General features: G+C 43.2%; 1 protein-coding gene across 7 annotated transcripts in view; it reads right to left on the bottom strand.

Moving 5' to 3' along the window:
* The window catches only part of PLEKHM1 (pleckstrin homology and RUN domain containing M1), a 58,267-nt gene that overhangs the window by 14,043 nt on the left and 24,819 nt on the right, over positions 1 to 19,405 (bottom strand). For 6 of the 7 annotated variants that reach the window (XM_070727448.1, XM_070727447.1, XM_070727454.1 and 3 more), the window contains 6 exons: positions 17,317 to 17,406; positions 11,369 to 11,610; positions 5,807 to 6,439; positions 4,204 to 4,624; positions 2,255 to 2,495; positions 1,193 to 2,110 (listed from right to left, as the gene is read on the bottom strand). In XM_070727448.1, the coding sequence (XP_070583549.1) occupies positions 1,193 to 2,110; positions 2,255 to 2,495; positions 4,204 to 4,624; positions 5,807 to 6,439; positions 11,369 to 11,610; positions 17,317 to 17,370 (2,509 nt within the window). In that variant the 5' untranslated portion in view covers positions 17,371 to 17,406. Of the gene's footprint in view, positions 1 to 1,192; positions 2,111 to 2,254; positions 2,496 to 4,203; positions 4,625 to 5,806; positions 6,440 to 11,368; positions 11,611 to 17,316; positions 17,407 to 18,996; positions 19,075 to 19,405 lie in introns of those variants that run through there. The other variant, XM_070727452.1, reaches the window with a different exon arrangement.

Genomic DNA, 19,405 nt, shown 5'->3' with positions numbered 1-19,405 from the left:
ACACTACGCAGTCTGCATTGGTTGCCGATCAATTTCCGGTCACAATTCAAAGTGTTGGTTTTGATCTATAAAGCCCTTCATGGCATTGGACCAGAATATCTCCGGGACCGCCTTCTGCCGCACGAATCCCAGCGACTGATTAGGTCCCACAGAGTTGGCCTTCTCCGGGTCCCGTCGACTAAACAATATCGTTTGGCGGGTCCCAGGGAAGAGCCTTCTCTGTGGTGGCTCCGACCCTCTGGAACCAGCTCCCCCCTGAGATTAGAAGTGCCCCCACCCTCCTTGCCTTTCGTAAACTCCTTAAAACCCACCTCTGCCGTCAGGCATGGGGGAACTGAGATAACTTCCCCAGGCCTATACTGTTTATGTATGGTATGTTGTGTGCATGTTTTTTAAATTATGGGTTTTTAGTTTTAATTATTAGATTTGTATTATATATTGTTTCCTATTACTGTTGTGAGCTGCCCCGAGTCTACGGAGAGGGGCGGCGTACAAATTTAATAAATAAATAAATAAATAAATAAATAAATAAATAAATAATTTAGTTTTATTACCAGATTTACTACTAAAGGTGTAATCCTTAATTTTTTTCTTATTTTAGGAATAAAATGCATCCCAATATTTTCTGATTAATAGGAATTCCTGCATTTCATTGTAAGAGGCTCATAGGCATTATTTTGTCTCTAGACTGAGCTCTGTACTGAAGGATTATTGGACATTTCAGTTACCCAAACTGCAAAAACTAGATATTTGTTAAATAGTTACAGATACACGAAGAGCCCAATGTAATCAAAGAAAAACTAAAAGTTGAATGTGTTATTCATTCATTCAGTTATCGCAGCTTAAGAATTTTTTGTTATTTCTATTAGTTAAATTAATATTTAATCATAAGAATGAAGAGATCTAGTGAAACAAAGGCTTACAGTAATAATGACTTCTTTAAGACTTTCCTGTTTCAATGACTTACCACTACCCATGATTAATCTGGAGTTATGTTAGCATTAATGCTGTAATAACAAAGACCATCAATATATTGTGTTCTAATAATAGCTAATCACATTAACTACATATAAAGACACACAGAAGTAAAATCCTCAATCTTAGTTGTTTAATTGGAAGAGAAAATAAATTTTAATTGACTAAAAAAGACCTTTTGTAAGTTATCTTTTTGCAAGTATCCATACATCCCTACCTGCACATATGAAACTTTGGCAGTCCAGGCCTTTCTCCATGGGGATGGCAACCAGATACTGTAGCAAGTAGCCATTTTCCTTAACAGTATTCTTCAGGATTGCTTGTGAGTTGCCATCCAGATTGCCTCCAAGTGTGAGGGCCTCTTCAGCCATTTCCAGGTATGACATGAGCACCCGGCGGACTAGGTCTCGCCAATCAGTTGCCTCCTCTGGGTTCTCAGCTCTCAGCTTCAGTACTGCTTTTGAAGTGATGATCTTGAAGAATGCAGGTCCACCCAGGCTCACATCTGGTAGAATATCCTGGATGGTCTCAATTCCAAAGCTGTTGCTCAGTATCTTTTTATCATTTCTGGCTTTGAAGCATTTCAAGGCTTCTAAGGACAAGGAGAATACTAAAGGGACCCAAGCTTTTTCAACTTCCAAGTACAGGACAGATTCCTTGACTGCATCTAACTCGGGTTTCAAAGTACATGACCAGTCCAACTCAGGGCCAGCTCCACTGTACACTGAGAAGGAAGGCGAGTCACCAGGTGGTCCACCTCCAAAGAAATCTTCAGAATCCTCTGTAGCCTCAGGGCACTCTAGAGTCTCCCATTCTTCATCCTGCTGTGGCCTATACTTTTTTAGGGCCTCATGAAGCCGGTCCAACCAGTCCTCTGCTTCATCCCGAGAGGTAGCCCGAAGATACAACCGTTTGTTGGAAAAAACCAGCTCAAAGCGCCCATCACTGTGAGCCGGTCCTATGGACTCACATCTCAGCAGAGAACAATTTTCTACACATATTCGCTTCTCACAGTCTACAAATAGCTGCAACTCTAGAGGTGATAGCTCACAGATAAACTCTTTCCAAATGCCCATAGCACCTCGACGTTCTAGGGTCCCCAACTTCAGCAGACCCCGAAATGGATTGGAAAGACCTACAGGTGAGGAGAGGAATAGCTTTATGAACTCTCTACTACAAATTACATTTCTGCAAAACAGCAGAAATTCTTCTAACCACGATAGAAATCTCTCCTCCCATTCCACTTCATCCTTTCTCCCTTAGTTAAAACACGAGTTACCTATTTGTCTCCGATGAACAACACTAAAGCCCTTCAGCTCCCTCTGAGGAGACAGTTTGGGTTTGCTGAGCTCTGCTGAGGATATAGAGAGCTCGTCTTGATCTGGGGCTCTCAATTGCATGGCAGATGGGCTACTGGTAAGCCTCTCCAGTGAGGTGCTGGGAGAACTGGAGAGGCTTTTTTCCGTTTCCTCGGAAGGGGAAGGAAGGTAAAAATCATCCTCAGTGATCCAGCTTCTTTTCTGTTGGGAAATAATAAAGAAGCAAGATAACATTTGTGCTACTACCCGAACAAGCTATTCTTCTGGTTTTGAATTTATCGAATTCAAGTAGTTGGGCTGATGCAAGAAAATATTGTCCTTCACAGGACAGGCTCCTCTTGTTGCTATCATGGGAGTCTGTACAGAATGTATTTATTTTTGACAATGCTCAGATTTGATGGTGCCCAGGCCGAGATGAAAAGCAAAAATAAATGAAAAGAAGGACTGTGATTAAGAAATGTGCAAAGAATGGTGGGATGATTCTGAGATTTACTAGATTTAAATAAGAACAAAATTCAGGTTTGATAACAGCAATATCATCGTTAGAGATTTTTCTTGCAAGTGACCAGCAAAGCAGCCATCTTTTAATTGAGTATTATGTTAAATGACTTGACCTGAGACCTTGCACTATAAATACAGGTAATTATCATTATTGTTTTTGGATGGAGGGGTCAGTTGAAAAAAAACATGATCCAAACCTACAATTTAAGGCACGAAGAAAAATGGTCAACCAATTTAAACTACTCTATTTAAAAAATTCAGCCTGTGATAAATTAGTATTTAATTTTTAAAATACTATTAATTTTGAACACTTTAAATACATACATATACACACAGAAATATAAGTAAAACAGAAATCTGTTCTTTTAAAAAAAAAATTCACACCATCAGGAATAATTATTACAGAAATTTGGGAATGCCTGGGAAAATATTAGACACTGCTTACAAAGGTATTCCACAGTTTTTCTTCTGGATGTCAGTGGAATAGATGGTTTGGGAATAATGATCTGGGAAAGGTGACCTCATTTCCTATTAAATATGACATACAGACTGGCTCAAAGCCAGAAATAAAGCACTGTAGTTGGGTGAAAATGAAGCCAAGGACAGGAAGTTACAGTGCAATTGCAGAAAAAGCATTTCCGAAGCTGCATTTATATCATTCATTTGTTATGAGGTTCCTTGCTAGTGAATGAAACAGATTTGCCATTTATATATAAAAAATAATAAAAATATGTAATACTTTACATGTATGATAAATCTGTACAGGTATAGTGTCTATTTGTATTTAAACAGATTCATTTGTGGTTTCCATATCTTTTTTTTTTCATACTGGGTTTGTGTTAATTCGGTTACCTGAACAGTGTTTGTTAATCATAGTTCAATAAAAACATTTTTTTTAAATGTAAGGAGATATTATGTTCTCAGGTCCCCAAACAAGGAATTAATATCCCATGATAAACAATTGACTCAACTTCCAATGGACTGCTTCAGGGAGATTAAAAACATTTATTTGAAAAATGCTTTTGGGAGACTACTGAAAATTAATGTCTATTTGGCATGCCAGAGGTACAAATTTTTGGCAACAAAAATAAGCTTCTACAACCTATTGAACTATGGCACAAATACAAAGGCTGGCCAAGAACCACATTATTTGAGGAGAGCCAAAAGTCTCACCAGACAAAGGAAATCCAGACAACCCAGGATGTCCCTTATTTTTTAAAAACCATACTAAGCTTATTCTGGAATTAAATTGATGTTTTCCATGTATCCCCCACTTCAAAACAATATCGAACTAGGCTGACTCTTTGGGCAGTGTTATTGCCAATTTTTGGCAATGTGGCCAGAAAGAGTTCTGGAAGCTGCAAAAAACCAAACAAAAACACAACAGGATAAATTAAGTAATTCTTACAGGGCAGCCCACTGGTGAGACTGGTGAAGGAAGCTGGTCTGTTCCTAAAAGGCTTCCTTCATAACCATTGACTTCACTGGTCCAGGTTTTGGCTCCTCTCTTCATGTTATAATGAATTTCGGTCACATCCACAGGTTCTTTGGTCCCAATTATTGTAGCTAGCATAGAGATCTGTTGCACACTGGCACTACTAACAGATTCTCCACCCTTAGGTAAATTGGGAAGCTGTGAATTTGTCATTATTGCAGGTAGCTTGATGTGAACAGGATCTTTTGCCGTTACAGTATGAGGAAGGTGCACAGTGCAGAAACTGGTGGCAGGGCAGGGGCACTCTGGTGGGGAAGACTGAGAGACAATGTGTGCTTCAGGAACTCCTACAGATTCCAACTTTCTCTGTGTCCTGGTAAATTCTGCTAACACTCTGGAAAGAAATACAAACATTTAAGACATTTGCAAGAGAGAGATCATCTCTAGTAATTCTATCTCTCAATTCAATGTACCACATGGAGTCCAGAGATAAGGTATCAAAGTTGATTGAGGTTTAGTCACTTATAATTCAACACATTCAATAACTGTTTGTTTGCTCTTTCAAGCATCAAAATAAACTGTTTTAATACATGAATAGAATTGATGCATTCTATACTATGTGTTAAGTTGGTCACAACATTTCCCTCCATTGTGGAGCTGGGGTGAGTGTGGCCTGCACGTGATGCAACAGGCCCGCGGGCCACTCCTGGTCTAAAGGATTAGAATAGACAAATTACGGTAAATATCCAGCATACACAAAATTTTGAGAGTGAAGCTTCTAGATGCAGACAAAATACATAGGAATTGACCATGTGTTCAAATTGCTCCTTAGTTACAGATTTACTGAGTGAATCATCCAGATAAGACTACAGCTTTCTCAAGCTCTGAAAATGATGCCACTGTCAAACCTATAATTGATAAACTCTAATGGTCATATATAATAATAATAATAATAATAATAATTATTATTATTATTATTATTTATTAGATTTGTATGCCGCCCCTCTCCGAAGACTTTAATATAAACATTAAATAATTTTAATGTTTGTTTGTAGATAATATAACATACTAACTATTAAAAAATCCCATGAACTACTGATTATGTTTCTGTGATGTAAACATAAATGCTGAAAAGAAAATCAGAATAGTTGGCATGAATGAAATTGAAAGGTTGTTTAACCAAGGGTGGTCAAAGAAAAATAGCAGAAACAGGACCACTGATAGGAGAAACAAGCCTTCTGAGCTAGCCTCTATTTGAGGCTTAGAAAAAAGGCAGAAGAGATATGCAGGTTGATTTCCCATACTTATAGGCAACCAGATTGGTTCTTTAAATTGGGGTTTTTAAGATTATTTTTAATATTAGATTTGTTTACATTGTCTTTTTTATTGTTGTTAGCTGCCCCGAGTCTTCAGAGAGGGGCGGCATACAAATCTAATAAATAAACAAACAAACAAACAAACAAATAAGAAAAAATCTGGGAATTGTTATTGTAGTATTATGCTGAACCCCACTAAAATTCTGCTTTAATTTTTGCAGAGTTATTATGTGATATATCACTTTCACTATCATACTCACTTTTGGAGGTCCTGGTCCAAGTCTGCTGTTGTCATGTCAAATTCAGAGTCATTGGATAAGGACTCTTTCTCCCTTGCTGGGCTGGTAGTGCTGGTAGAATTGGCTGGGAGAAGAATGTCAGAATCAAGGTTGGAAGGGAGCTGTGAGGAACCAGTTGTGCTGATGCTTAAGTTGGAAGCTGTGAGTTTATTTGCCTGTTTACTTTTAGGGACAGGTAGGATGGCTGGGTGAGTCTCAACTTCATTAGAGCCAGAAGATTGTGAGACAAAACTTAGTGACTCTTTTCTCTGAGAATCCGGCCCCAATACAGGGTCCAACAGTTCCCAGGCAGGGCATAGGCCTGACAAGGATAAAGGTGTGATGGTCCACTCGTTCAATACTGCTGATTTATAGGAGAGGTCAAAAGCTAGAGAAGACAAGCCCTGCAAATAGCTGAGGAGAAATTCAACCTCCTCAGTATCGAGAAGAAGAGCAGGTGAATGGTAATATTCAGCAAGTTGAGACTTTTCATGAAGCAAGAGTTTTAGGTAACACTCCATCAGGCCATCGTTCAGAGCCAGCCTCAACCATGCACGACAACGCCCCACATCTGTATTGATGAAGACCAGTTTTTCCAATTCAGAAATTATATTTCTGAAAAAAGAAGAAATAGCCAGGGAGGGGAAAATACATCATTAAAAGACACAGTTTTGGTCTGTGGTAAAAGTTGGGTTTGAGGCATTCTTGTCTGCTGAAACATTTCTAACATCAAAAAACATTTACTCCACTAATTGTTGCCAACAATAGTGGGCAGTGCCTATCTTCCCTTTCGATTGTTATTGGGCCAATGCTTTCCAGAGACATTTCTGTGATCTTGTGGCCAACCTGATGTAATAGAGTGGTTATCTTCCCACTACAGTGATCCCTCGATTTTCGCGATCTCGTGCTTCGCGAAACGCTATATCGCGATTTTTCCCACCCGATGACATCACTCTCTTCCTTCCTTTCTCATCTTTCTTTCTCTCTCTCTTTCTCTATCTTGCTTCTTCCTCTCTCACACTCTCTTCCTCTCTCTCTCATCTCTTTCTTTCCTTCTCTCTCTTTCTCTATCTCTCCCCCTCTTGCTGGCGGGCGGCGGGCGGGCGGGCGAGCGGGGGCATCAGCGAGGAAGACCCAGGGAAGGTTCCTTCGGCCGCCCAGCAGCTGATCTGCTCGGCAGCGCAGCGAGGAGCCGAATCGGGGTTTCCCCTTTGCGTGGGCGGCGGGGAAACCCCGATCTTCGTCTGCTCGTTGCTGCTGCGCTGCCGAGCAGATCAGCTGTTGGGCGGCCGCAGCAGCAGCGAGCAGACGAAGATCGGGGTTTCCCCGCCGCCCACGCAAAGGGGAAACCCCGATTCGGCTCCTCGCTGCGCTGCCGAGCAGATCAGCTGCTGGGCGGCCGAAGGAACCTTCCCTGGGTCTTCCCCGCCGCCCACGCAAACTCCACCATCTGCGCATGCGCGGCCATGAAAAAGGGCGCGCATGCGCAGATGGTGTTTTTACTTCCGCAACCCTACATCGCGAAAAATCGATTATCGCGAGGGGTCTTGGAACGGAACCCTCGCGATAATCGAGGGATCACTGTAAAGTGATACCTATTTATCTATTCACATTCTCATGCTTTCAAATGGCTAGATTGGAAAGAACTAGAATAAAAAATGTCAAATACAATATATGCAGGCCAAATCCAGCCTGCAATGTGGTTAGATCTGACCTGTGGGGCAACCCTGGAGGTGAGGGGCCAGCCCCTCCCACCTTGGCACATGTCTCCATAGACCTGATCTAAGGCTGATCGTATTCTTGCCTAGATGAGCACCACAAAGTTGTAGTAGAGTAGCATATAGCGCCCCAGCAGTGCTGTTTCAGGCTACAGAGCCTTTACTGCCTCCTTAGTCTGCACTGGCCCAGCCTGCAGTCCACAAGGCCCCTGCCCCCGCATGGGAAAGCTATGACTATTCATCCTCTCTCCTCATCTCTTTCTGTGGAGGGAGGGAGGGAAGAAAGGGAGGAAGGAGATGGGATTGAGAAGGAGGATTAGGTAATACTGTTCACTTTGAGGAAGCTTATGAAAAACAAATGATACCCCTCCTTTGTGGGGTGCCTCAGGGGTCAGTTCTTTCACACCTGCTGTTTAACATCTACATGAAACCACTGGGTGAGATCATCTGATGATACGGGGTGAGTTACCAACAGTTTGTTGATGACACCCAGCTGTACATCTCCATCCCATGTCAATTCAGTGAAGCAATGGAGGTGATGTTCTGGTGCCTGGAGCCTGTGAGGGTCTGGATCAGTGTTAACAGACTTAAGCTCAACCCTGACAAGACAGAGTTGCTATGGGTTTTGCCTCCAGGGACAATTCCATCACATCGGGGAGGGGGGCTTTTGACCCCCTCAGAGAGGGTCTACAACTTGGGTATCCTCCTCGACCCACAGCTGAGGCTAGAATAACATCTCTCATCCAGATTACCTCAGGGACCGCCTTCTGCCGCACGAATCCCAGCGGCCAGTTAGGTCCCACAGAGTGGGTCTTCTCCGGGTCCCGTCTACTAAACCAGCGTTTCCCAACCGGTGTGCCGCGGCACACTGGTGTGCCGCGAGACATGGCCAGGTGTGCCGCCAAGCTTCAGCTGGGCGGGGCGCTGCCGGTACTTCCGTCCTGGGGCTCCCGCTCGCAGCTGTCTCCTGCTCGATGCCGCGGTTTTCGGCACTCTCCTGCTGGGCCCCAAAGAAGGAAGGCAGGAAGAAGGAGAGCTCCATTCTTCGCACCTTTTTCCCGCCTTCTTTCTTTGGCGCCCAGCAGGAGAGCGCCGAAAACCGCGGCATCGAGCAGGAGGCGGGGGACAGCTGCGAGCGGGAGCCCCAGGACGGAAGTACCGGCAGCGCCCCGCCCAGCTGGAGCTCCTCTTTCGTCGACGGCAAGTGTCCGATGGGAGGGGGGGTGGCCGCAGCAGCCGCAGGCAGTCGGGGGAGATGGCGGCGGCGAGAGGGATCGCTCGCTCGCTCGCTCTCAGCTGACGGTGGCGGTTGGACGTTCTGCTGGACGTTGTACATGCTGGCGCTGCGTGCCTGGCATATACGGTGTCCAGCACCACGTCCAGCTGCCGCCGTCAGGGCTCCCGCTTGCAGTCAGCTGAGAGAGAGAGAGAAAGAGAGACATATAAGAGGCAGAGAGAGAGAGAAAGAGAGACATAGCAAGAGAGGCAGAGAAAGAGATAGAGAAAGAGAGAGAGAAAGAGAGACATAGCAAGAGAGGCAGAGAGAGAGAAAAAGAAAGAGAGACATAGCAAGAGAAAAAGAGAGACTTAGCAAGAGAGGCACAGAGAGAGAGAGAAAGAGAAAGAAAGAGAGACATAGCAAGAGAGACAGAGAGAGAAAGAGAGATAGCAAGAGAGGCAAAGAGAAAGAAAGAGACATATAGCAAGACAGTGAAAGAGAGAGAGAGAGCAAGAGAGAGAGAAAAAAGCAAGAAAGAGATAGCAAGAGAGACAGAGAGAGAGAGCAAGGGAGAGAGAAAGACATAGAGGAAGGGAAGGAGGGAGAGAGAAAGAGAGCAAAAAAGAGAGGAAGAAAGAAAGAAAGAGGGATGGAGAGAGAGAATGAAGGGAAGGAAGGAAAAGAGAGAAAGAGGGAGAAATAGAGCGAAAGGGAGGAAGAGAGAGGGTTTTTTTGTCCAAACTTTTCTTTAGCCGCCCCCCCCCCCCCCCTTTGAGTGTTCCCCAGGATTTTGAAAATACGAATAATGTGCCGCGGCTCAAAAAAGGTTGGGAAACACTGTACTAAACAATGTCACTTGGCGGGACCCAGAGGAAGAGCCTTCTCTGTGGTGGCCCCGGCCCTCTGGAACCAACTTCCCCCAGAGATTAGAATTGCCCCCACCTTCCTTGCCTTTCGTAAGCTACTTAAAACCCACCTCTGCCGCCAGGCATGAGGGAATTAAGACTTCTTCTCCCCCTAGGCCGTTACAACTGTATACATGGTATGTTTGTATGTATGGTTGGTTTTTATATATTAAGGGGTTTTAATTTGCTTTTAGTATTGGATTTTATTGTATATTGTTCACGATTGTTGTTAGCCGCCCCAAGTTTTTGGAGAGGGGCGGCATATAAATCCAATAAAACTTGAAAACTTGAAACTTAAACTGTGGCAAGAGGGATGTTTGCACAGGTTTGCCTGGTGCACCAGTTGCGGCCCTATCTGGACAAGGAGTCTCTTCTCACAGTCACTTACGCCCTCATAACCTCGAGGCTTGATTACTGCAATGCTCTCTACATGGGGCTACCTTTAAAGAATGTTTGGAGACTGCAGTTAGTCCAAAATGCCACACGAGCCATTATGAGTTTGCCAAGGTATACCCATATATCACCATCACTCCGTGAGCTGCATTGGCTACCGACTGGTCTCCTAATGCAATTTAAAATGTTACTTATTACCTATAAAGCCCTACATGGCTTAGGACTAGATTACTTATGGGGCCATCCCTTGCTCCACATATCCCAGTGGCTGGTCAGATCCCAGAGTCGCCCTTCTTTAGGTCCCGTCAGCCAAGCAATGTTGCCTGGCGGAGCCTAGGGGAAGGGCCTTCTCTGTGGCAGCTCCGGTCCTTTGGAATCAACTCTCCACACAGATTCACGCTGCCCCTACCCTCCTGGCTTTTTAAAAGATTTTAAAAACATGACTTTGCCAGCAGGCCTGGGGCCATTTAGCCTTGACATTCTGCTCCAGCTGATAGTATGACTGTGATTGGGATGAATTTGGTTGAATGGTTTTAAATGTCTGGAGTTTTAGACTTAGGTTTTATGCTTGGGTTTCATAAATTATTATTGAAGTCATATTTTTTGCAGTCTAGTTTAGAGCAGTTAAAATTTAGTTTAAATCTATTATGTGCCCGTGTGTTGTTGCGGTTGAAGGTGATGTAGTCACTAACAGGAAAGACATTTTGGTACATGATTTCATGAACTATAGTTAAGTTGGAATAGAGGCATCGGAGTTGTAAGTTGTCTAATTGAAGTATTTCAAATCTGGCAGAATAATGTATTTTGTTGCAGGAAGAGGAGTGAAGGACTCTTCTTGTAAAATATTTCTGGACTCTCTCAATTATGATCTTGTGACTTGGTTCTGTTCTGAGCTAGCGATCCAGAGCCAGCTGCACCCAATGAATGGAGCAGAGCTGGCCATGCCCACCCAGCCACGTCCACCTAGTTGCAGTGACCCGGCTACTAGTCCTTTGAATGCAACCATAATACTGATGTGGCCCTTAATGAACTTGAGCTTGACACCCCTGTTTTAACCAATGAGCCATTTTGCTGCCCCATCGAGAGGTAAATGAGGCACATACAAATACACCATGAGTATTTTTAATCTACTAAACCCATACAAAATGAGACATGTTCTCTAGCATTCCATACATCAGATGATTTTCTGCACCCAAAAATCTCATTCCTGCATCATATTATATACTTACCATGTAAATAAACACAGAAAAAACTAAATAAACAGTATTGTAACTTCCCAAATCAATTTTGCAGCATTTTTCAGTCTCACCTGTGAGTAATAGATTTTAGCAGAGTCCAAAACACTGGCTGAGGAAGTCGCCCTCCATGTTTTTTCCCTTTTGCTCCAACCTCTCCTTTGATGTGCTTAGTGTTCAAACCATGCACAAACACAGCTTCCAATACACAACAAAGAGTATTAGCATCTTGATCATCACTTGTTACAACAGCATCAGAGGTCACATAATGCTTCTGCAGGGCCTTGATTGAGTTCACCAGCTGCTTCTTGATCAACTAAAGTAATATACATACAGAAGCTCATAAGTTGCACCAAGATTAAATAAACCATCCCATTTCCAAATTACTATTAATACTATATATATATATAACAGTTATAGGATGGTAATTTGTATAAGCATAACATTAGAAAAAGTAATGATAAAAAGTATTGATAAAAGACAATAGGACAGTAGGACAAGGACGGTAGGCACAATGGTGTGCTTATGCATGCCCCTTACAGACCTCTTAGAAAGGGGGAGAGGTCAATTTTAGATAATATAAGGTTAAAGGTTTTGGGGTTAGGAGTAGAAACCACAGAGTCAGGTAATGCCTTCCAGGCATTGTTGAAGGTGAAGTAGTCACTAACAGGAAGGACATTTTGATATATGATTTTATGAACTATAGTTAAGTTGGAACGGAGGCATCGGAGTTGTAAATTGTCTAATCGAAGTATTTCAAGTCTGGTAGAATAAGGCAGCGTTTCCCAACCGGTGTGCCGCGAGACATGGCCAGGTGTGCCGCCAAGCTTCAGCTGGGCGGGGCGCTGCCGGTACTTCCGTCCTGGGGCTCCCGCTCGCAGCTGTCCCCCGCCTCCTGCTCGATGCCGCGGTTTTCGGCGCTCTCCTGCTGGGCCCCAAAGAAGGAAGGCAGGAAGGAAGAAGGAGAGCTCCATTCTTCGCACCTTTTTCCCGCCTTCTTTCTTTGGGGCCCAGCAGGAGAGCGCCGAAAACCGCGGCATCGAGCAGGAGGCGGGGGACAGCTGCGAGCGGGAGGCCCAGGACGGAAGTACCGGCAGCGCCCCGCCCAGCTGGAGCTCCTCTGGCGTCGACAGCAAGTGTCCGATGGGAGGGGGAGGGTGGCCGCAGCGGCCGCAGGCAGTCAGGGGAGATGGCGGCGGCGAGAGGGATCGCTCTCTCTCTCTCAGCTGACTGCAAGTGGGAGCCCTGACGGTGGCGGTTGGACGTGCTGCTGGACGTCGTACATGCTGGCGCTGCGTGCCTGGCATATACGGTGTCCAGCACCACGTCCAGCTGCCGCCGTCAGGGCTCCCGCTTGCAGTCAGCTGAGAGAGAGAGAGAAAGAGAGACATATAAGAGGCAGAGAGAGAGAGAAAGAGAGACATAGCAAGAGAGGCAGAGAAAGAGAGACAGAGCAAGAAAGAGACAGCAAGAGAGGCAGAGAAAGAGAGATAGAGAAAGAGAGACATAGCAAGAGAGGCAGAGAGAGAGAAAAAGAAAGAGAGACATAGCAAGAGAAAAAGAGAGACTTAGCAAGAGAGGCACAGAGAGAGAGAGAAAGAGAGAGAGACATAGCAAGAGAGACAGAGAGAGAAAGAGAGATAGCAAGAGAGGCAAAGAGAAAGAAAGAGACATATAGCAAGACAGTGAAAGAGAGAGAGAGCAAGAGAGAGAAAAAAGCAAGAAAGAGATAGCAAGAGAGACAGAGAGAGAGAGAGCAAGGGAGAGAGAAAGACATAGAGGAAGGGAAGGAGGGAGAGAGAAAGAGAGCAAAAAAGAGAGGAAGAAAGAAAGAAAGAGGGATGGAAAGAGAGAATGAAGGGAAGGAAGGAAAAGAGAGAAAGAGGGAGAAATAGAGCGAAAGGGAGGAAGAGAGAGGTTTTTTTTGTCCAAACTTTTCTTTAGCGCCCCCCCCCCCCCTTTCAGTGTTCCCCAGGATTTTGAAAATACGAATAATGTGCTGCGGCTCAAAAAAGGTTGGGAAACACTGGAATAAGGTATTTTGTTGTGGGAAGAGGAGTAAAATATTTCTGGACTCTCTCAATTGTGTTGTGGGTTCAATGTGGGTTCCATACAGGTGAGCTGTATTCTAGGATTGATCTGACAAATATTTTGTATGCTCTGGTTGGCAGATCAATGTTACCAGAGAAGAAGCTGTGAAGGATTAGGTTAACAACTCTTAAAGCTTTTTTGGCAATGTTGTTACAGTGGGCTCTGGGACTTAGGTCATTGGATATAAATACAGTGAGGGTCACCAACAAGTTCAGGTTCCCCAAGTTTATATTTGTTTGTTTGTTTATTTATTTATGTTGACTTCTATGCCGCCCAATCCCGAAGGACTCAAGACAGCTCACAGCAGTGAAAAAATTACAATTAACAACAATAATAAAAAGAAGTCAAGGGGAAAAACTAATTTCTAAAAATCATCATTAAAACTAAATACTAAATACAATGCAAACACTGGCAGATTGAAGATTAAGTGCTGAAGAGAAGAACTGAAATTAAAATTGGTAAGTTACATTGCCGAGATGAAGCTTTGGGCTTTTTTTTACCAAGTAGAAATAAAGGGGGACAAAAGATAAGGAGGAGGCTAACTGGCTATTCAGAATATATGACATTAATAGATTATTGAGAAATATGTTAAAGGAATGATAACTAAAGCCCAACTCAGAGAATTTATTGAAGCTTTCTTAAATGGTTGGATTTTTATTCAGTTGGACTTGGCTGAAAGAATATACAAACAAACAAACAAACAAACCTTCCTGAGGACCTTGGGGAGGAAAGGCAGAGGGAGGAATGCATACAGCAGGCTAGATAGCCAATTGCAATGGAGTGTATTGGTCTTGAATCTTATAAAAAATCTTGGCAGTTGGCATTCTTCGGGGTGGCGAAGAAGCCTATCACAGGGAAGCCGACTCATCAAGGCTTTAAAGATGGAGGGATGGAGACTGCACTCTGCCTGATCTATGATGGTATGACTGAGCCAATTTGCCATCACATTGGACACTCCGGAGATGTGATTAACCAAGAGGGACAGTAGGTGGCATTCTGCCTAAAGACCCAGGGTTCTGGTTTCTCTCATGAGGGATCAGGACATGGTGCTGTCCTGTCGATTTATTTGGTCTTTTGCAGCCACATTGTCTGTAAGCACTAGCATGTCATGTCTGGCAGTCAGATGTTGTAGTTATTTGAGAACCAGATAAATGGTGTGTAACTCCAGCCTGTTTATGTTGTACTGCAACTCTGTTGGAGTCCATCTGCCCTGCATTACAGCTGAGTGGATATGAGCCCCCCAATCATACAGGATGGGATCCATGGTGATAGCAGTTTGTGTGGCTCCTGGAAGAAGCAACCTTTCACGATGGCAGGCGAGATCCACCAATGGAGAGTGTTGGACTTTCAGTGGCACCAAGACCCTGGCCTTGGACATGGTGCTTCCCAACCTCCTGAGGTCTAAGGTACCTGGCATCCTGATCTGAGGGACAAGTGGATGCCTGGAATAAGGGACAGGACAAAATGAACACTTCTGGGAGGAAGTGTTCCTCTTGTCCCTTGATGCAATTAGGATGGGGTCCAAGGCTTTCCAAACAGCAGCTGAACCTTGTAAGGCGCAGACACCAGGCACCATTTGTGATGTGTGTCTGCCTGCCTGCAATGCAACCAATGCATCCTTCTTGCCACCACAAAGAAAACCATGGCTCTAGATCAGTGTTTCCCAACCTTGGCAACTTGAAGATATCTGGACTTAAACTCCCAGAATTCCCCAACCAGCAAGTTGTCAAGGTTGGGAAACAGTGCTCTAGATGGAAATCTAGCTCACTGTAGAGTGACATCGGCCAAAACTGAGCAGCTGTGAGCAACTTAAGATCTTGATGACCCTGAGGTCAGAGGAAGGAATTCGTCCCTAAAGTTGTCTCAGTCACCGCAAGGAAGTGCAAGAGAAAAAGGAGGTGGAGGTGGATGCTCAGACCTCTCAGGCCGCCCACTGGTGAGCCTTTTGCAGCATCTGCTCCTGCCGCCTGTCCTCTGGCTGCAGCAATTCCTCTGGTTCACCCGGCATGTTGTTCGTGAAATATAGCACCGAGATGGAGGCATCAACAGAAATAATGTGCCGGTGTCTGGAGGCTGTTATGACCTGGATGGGTGCTAACAGGCTCAAATTCAATCCCGACAAGATGGAGTGGCTGTGGGTACTGCCTCCCAAGGGCACCTCCATCTCTCCATCCATTACTCGGCGGGGGGACTTTGAACCCCCTGAGAGAGGATTCGCAACTTCGGAGTCCTCCTCGATCCATAGCTGACTTTAGAACATCTTTCTGCTGTAGCAAGGGGGGCGTTCGCTCAGGTCTGCCTGGTGCACAAGTTGATGCCCCATTTGGACAGGGACTCTTTGCTCAGCCACTCATGCCCTTATCTCCTCAAGGTTCGACTACTGCAATGCTCTGTACATGGGGCTACCTTTGAAGAGCATTCAGAAACTGCAAATTGTGCAGAACACAGCTGTGCGAGCAGTCATGGGCTTGCCCAAACATGCACATATCTCTCCAACACTCCATGGACTGCATTAGTTGCCAATTGGTTTCCGGACACAATTCAAAGTGTTGTTTATGACCTATAAAGCCCTACATGGCATCGGGCCAGAATACCTATTGGACCGCCTTCTGCCGCATGAATCCCAGTGACCGGTTAGGTCCCACAGAGTTGGCCTTCTCCAGGTCCCATCAAAGAGACAATGTCGGTTGGCAGGACCTAGGGGAAGAGCGTTCTCTGTGGGGGCCCTGGCCCTCTGGAATGAACTCCCCCCTGGAGATTTGTATTGCCTCCACCCTCCTCGCCTTCTGCAGATGCCTTCTTAAGACTCATTTATGCTGCTAGGCTTGGGGCCATTAGATCCTTGCTCCCTGGCCGATGAATGGGCTGAAAGAAAGCTGAATGAATGGTCTTTTTTAGGGCTTTTAGTTTTTAGATTTTATATTTAATTAATTGGACCTGAAATGTTATATATTATTTTATAATATGTTGTGAGCCACCCCGAGTCTAATAAATGAATGAATGAATTAATGTGCGTTTGAAGAAGAAAGCTGAAGATAATGCACAAACCGCCCATGCAAATGCTACAATGGTTTTAAGTCAGGGGTGAAATGCTACTGCTTCAGCCTGGTTCACCTGAATCGGTAGCAACAAGTGTTTGTTTTTTTAAAAAGAAAACACCACCAACATCAAACTGAACCAACAACGATTGCACGGCACAGCTTACTGTTACAACTAACGAACCTTAAAAAAAACTTTAAAAAAAGCATTTTTACTACATATTCACTCCAACTGGGAGTAAACAAAATGCTTTAAAATGTTTTTAGAAAAGGTTCTGACTATCAGATGTTTGACAATCAGCTGAGCAGAAACCTTTTTTTCCAACCAGAACAGTAACTCTTGTTGCAGGGGCCATTTTGTGTGAAGTCTGGCTGCTTCTGCATTATGTTTGTGTCAATTGTGTAGCTTTTGTGTTATTTCTGTGTAACGTGTGAAAATTGATTTTTGAGCTCTTTCTGGCTCTGTGAGGTTCCTGCTTGTTGTTGCAGGAGCCATTTTGTGTGTTTTTGCAGTGAGTCAGTTATGTGGCTTTTGTGTAGTTGGTGTGTGAACTGTGAAAATTGGTTTTTGAGCACACTCTGTCACATGACGATGACCATCAAGCCATGTTCACCCAGGCATATAACCACCAAGCCATGCCTGAATTGTTAGGGAATTTTTTTTGAATTCACCACTGTTTTAAGTGTAACTATTTATTAGTTACATTTTCAGTACTATTGGAACTTTGAATACTGTATTCACTTAACATATGTCAATAACTACCTCTATGCTCTCTACCCTTAGAAATTATACCATTTCCACATTAAACTCAGATCCTTAATCTGACAAATTTCTTCACCAGCTGGATATGTCCCTACATCAAAACAGCCTTATTTCCAGAATCTGTACTCACTTGGGTAACGTCCTGTGCTCGGCAGCCATTCCTAGTTGTGTGGTTGGAAGTCATGTCTATCTCTGCTTCACACTGAGATCACATGATAAGCTGAGGAAAAATAAACACAGAGTAGAATTTTTATCAGAGCCCCACATAAGCAAGGAATACTGTAATTAATATAAATAGTCTGGGCTATATATTAGTTTCTTACCTATTTACCCAAAAGCAGATATTGGTGAGGGAAAATACATTTAAGAATGGATGGGGAGAGAACAGTTGACAAAATCTTTCCAACTGTCCTGACAGCAATTTTCCTTCCTCATGATCCCTATGATTTAGATTTTCTGAATTGTGGCAAAATATAAAAAGAAATATCTTCCATGATGGCAATGACTAAACACCTGGCTTATTATTGACTGCTTGATTAGATAACCTTTTGGTTCTCCTTAAAAAAAGCTTTTTAATGGTCAGTAATAATTCCTCTCTCCATTAAGAACAAGAACAACAACAAAAGAAATTTGCCTAAAACATGCAAGTGCCACATTATAAGTAGAACATAAGTTAAACACACTTAAGAAGCAACAGTTGCAGGTGACTCAAGTAAATGTGCACTGCCCTATATCATTTATCCCAGAATTCAACCAATAATAAAATGGTTTCACCACCCCAAATTTTATTACTTGTCTAGATTTGGATATATGTAAACATACTTCCAATGACTTCTCCAAAATTTCTGGGTACTTGATTCCCCACAATACTTAGCAAAGTGTTACATTTCTTATTACATTACAACTCCCTTCCTTATTTCCCTCCCTTTATTTCATTTCCTCTGAAGCCCACTTACCAGTAACCACAGCTAGAGCCCCACAATGTTATAACTCCACAAACTAATACCATTGATGCTTGAACATCATGTATTTCACTGACATAGGTGAGTTGTCTGAATAGGGTCACAGAGGTCAGGAGAACAAGGGCCAAAGTGCATTGCTCCTCTGGAGTTGAGGTAGAATGGAGAAAATAAGCCCCTGATCTTGAGGCTGATCTTGTCACAAGACTTAATGAACCCTGAACGCTGCAGTTTTAAAAGCTGACCACAGCAACTACACTGGATTTCTTTTAAACTCTAACCTCCTATTAATGGAGAAAAACTTCACCTCTTTATATTTGTGCAGACTAGATTTCCTTCCTAGATTTCCTTGATATGAAAATTAGAATTAGAATTGTTTTATTGACCAAGTGTGATTGGCCACACATGGAATTTGTCTTGGTGCATATGCTCAGTGTACATAAAAGAAAATAAAGATTTGTCAAGAATCATGTGATACCACACTTAATGATTGTCAATTGAGACAACAATAAAGCTGTGAGCTCCAAATGTTGCCAACAACATGAATCCTGAAATTCCAATTTGAGATAAGACTATGTTTTAAGATTGAGCTATAAAACAAACCGCACACAAAAGCTCAGTCCTGTAATACATGAGCAATAAGAAAACCAGCATCTTTTCTCCATTATTTTACAGATATTATCACACACAGCAAGCTTGTTTTAAGGATGCATTCAGATCCTCCCTACACACTCCAGAAACATCTGGGGGCCCTCTTAAATATTTACACATGAACAGAGATGAGAACATATGCTGCTTGACACAAACACTTGTGCACTGCTAAATGTATTGACAAATCTGGAATTTCTTACTGTTGTCTTGGCTTCTCATTCTGAAAAACAACAGGCTGTGAGCCGCCCCGAGTCTGCGGAGAGGGGCGGCATACAAATCTAAATAAATAAATAAATAAATAAATAAATAAATAAATAAATAAATAAATAAATAAATAAATAAATAAATAAATAAATAAATAAATAAATAAATAAGTGACAAAATGAGCAACAGCTCCAAGGCACAGTTGGAAATGTAAGCAGACATTGAAAGAAAAACTATTGGGGAACAGAAATGGGAAGCCGAAAGAATTTTGCTGAAGAGCTATGTGGCAAACAAATATTAAAGCACAAGGCAGTGCAAACTTTCACTACAATGGAGCCACAGCTTTCTGGAACAAACACAATAGCAAATACATATTATATCTCAATGGCCACTAATAACAGTGCT

The sequence above is a fragment of the Erythrolamprus reginae genome, chromosome Z (assembly GCF_031021105.1).
Source record: "Erythrolamprus reginae isolate rEryReg1 chromosome Z, rEryReg1.hap1, whole genome shotgun sequence".
NCBI classification, from domain to species: Eukaryota; Metazoa; Chordata; class Lepidosauria; order Squamata; family Dipsadidae; genus Erythrolamprus; species Erythrolamprus reginae.
Note: the sequence above shows the minus strand (reverse complement) of the source record. Positions and strands in the feature narration are given on the sequence as shown.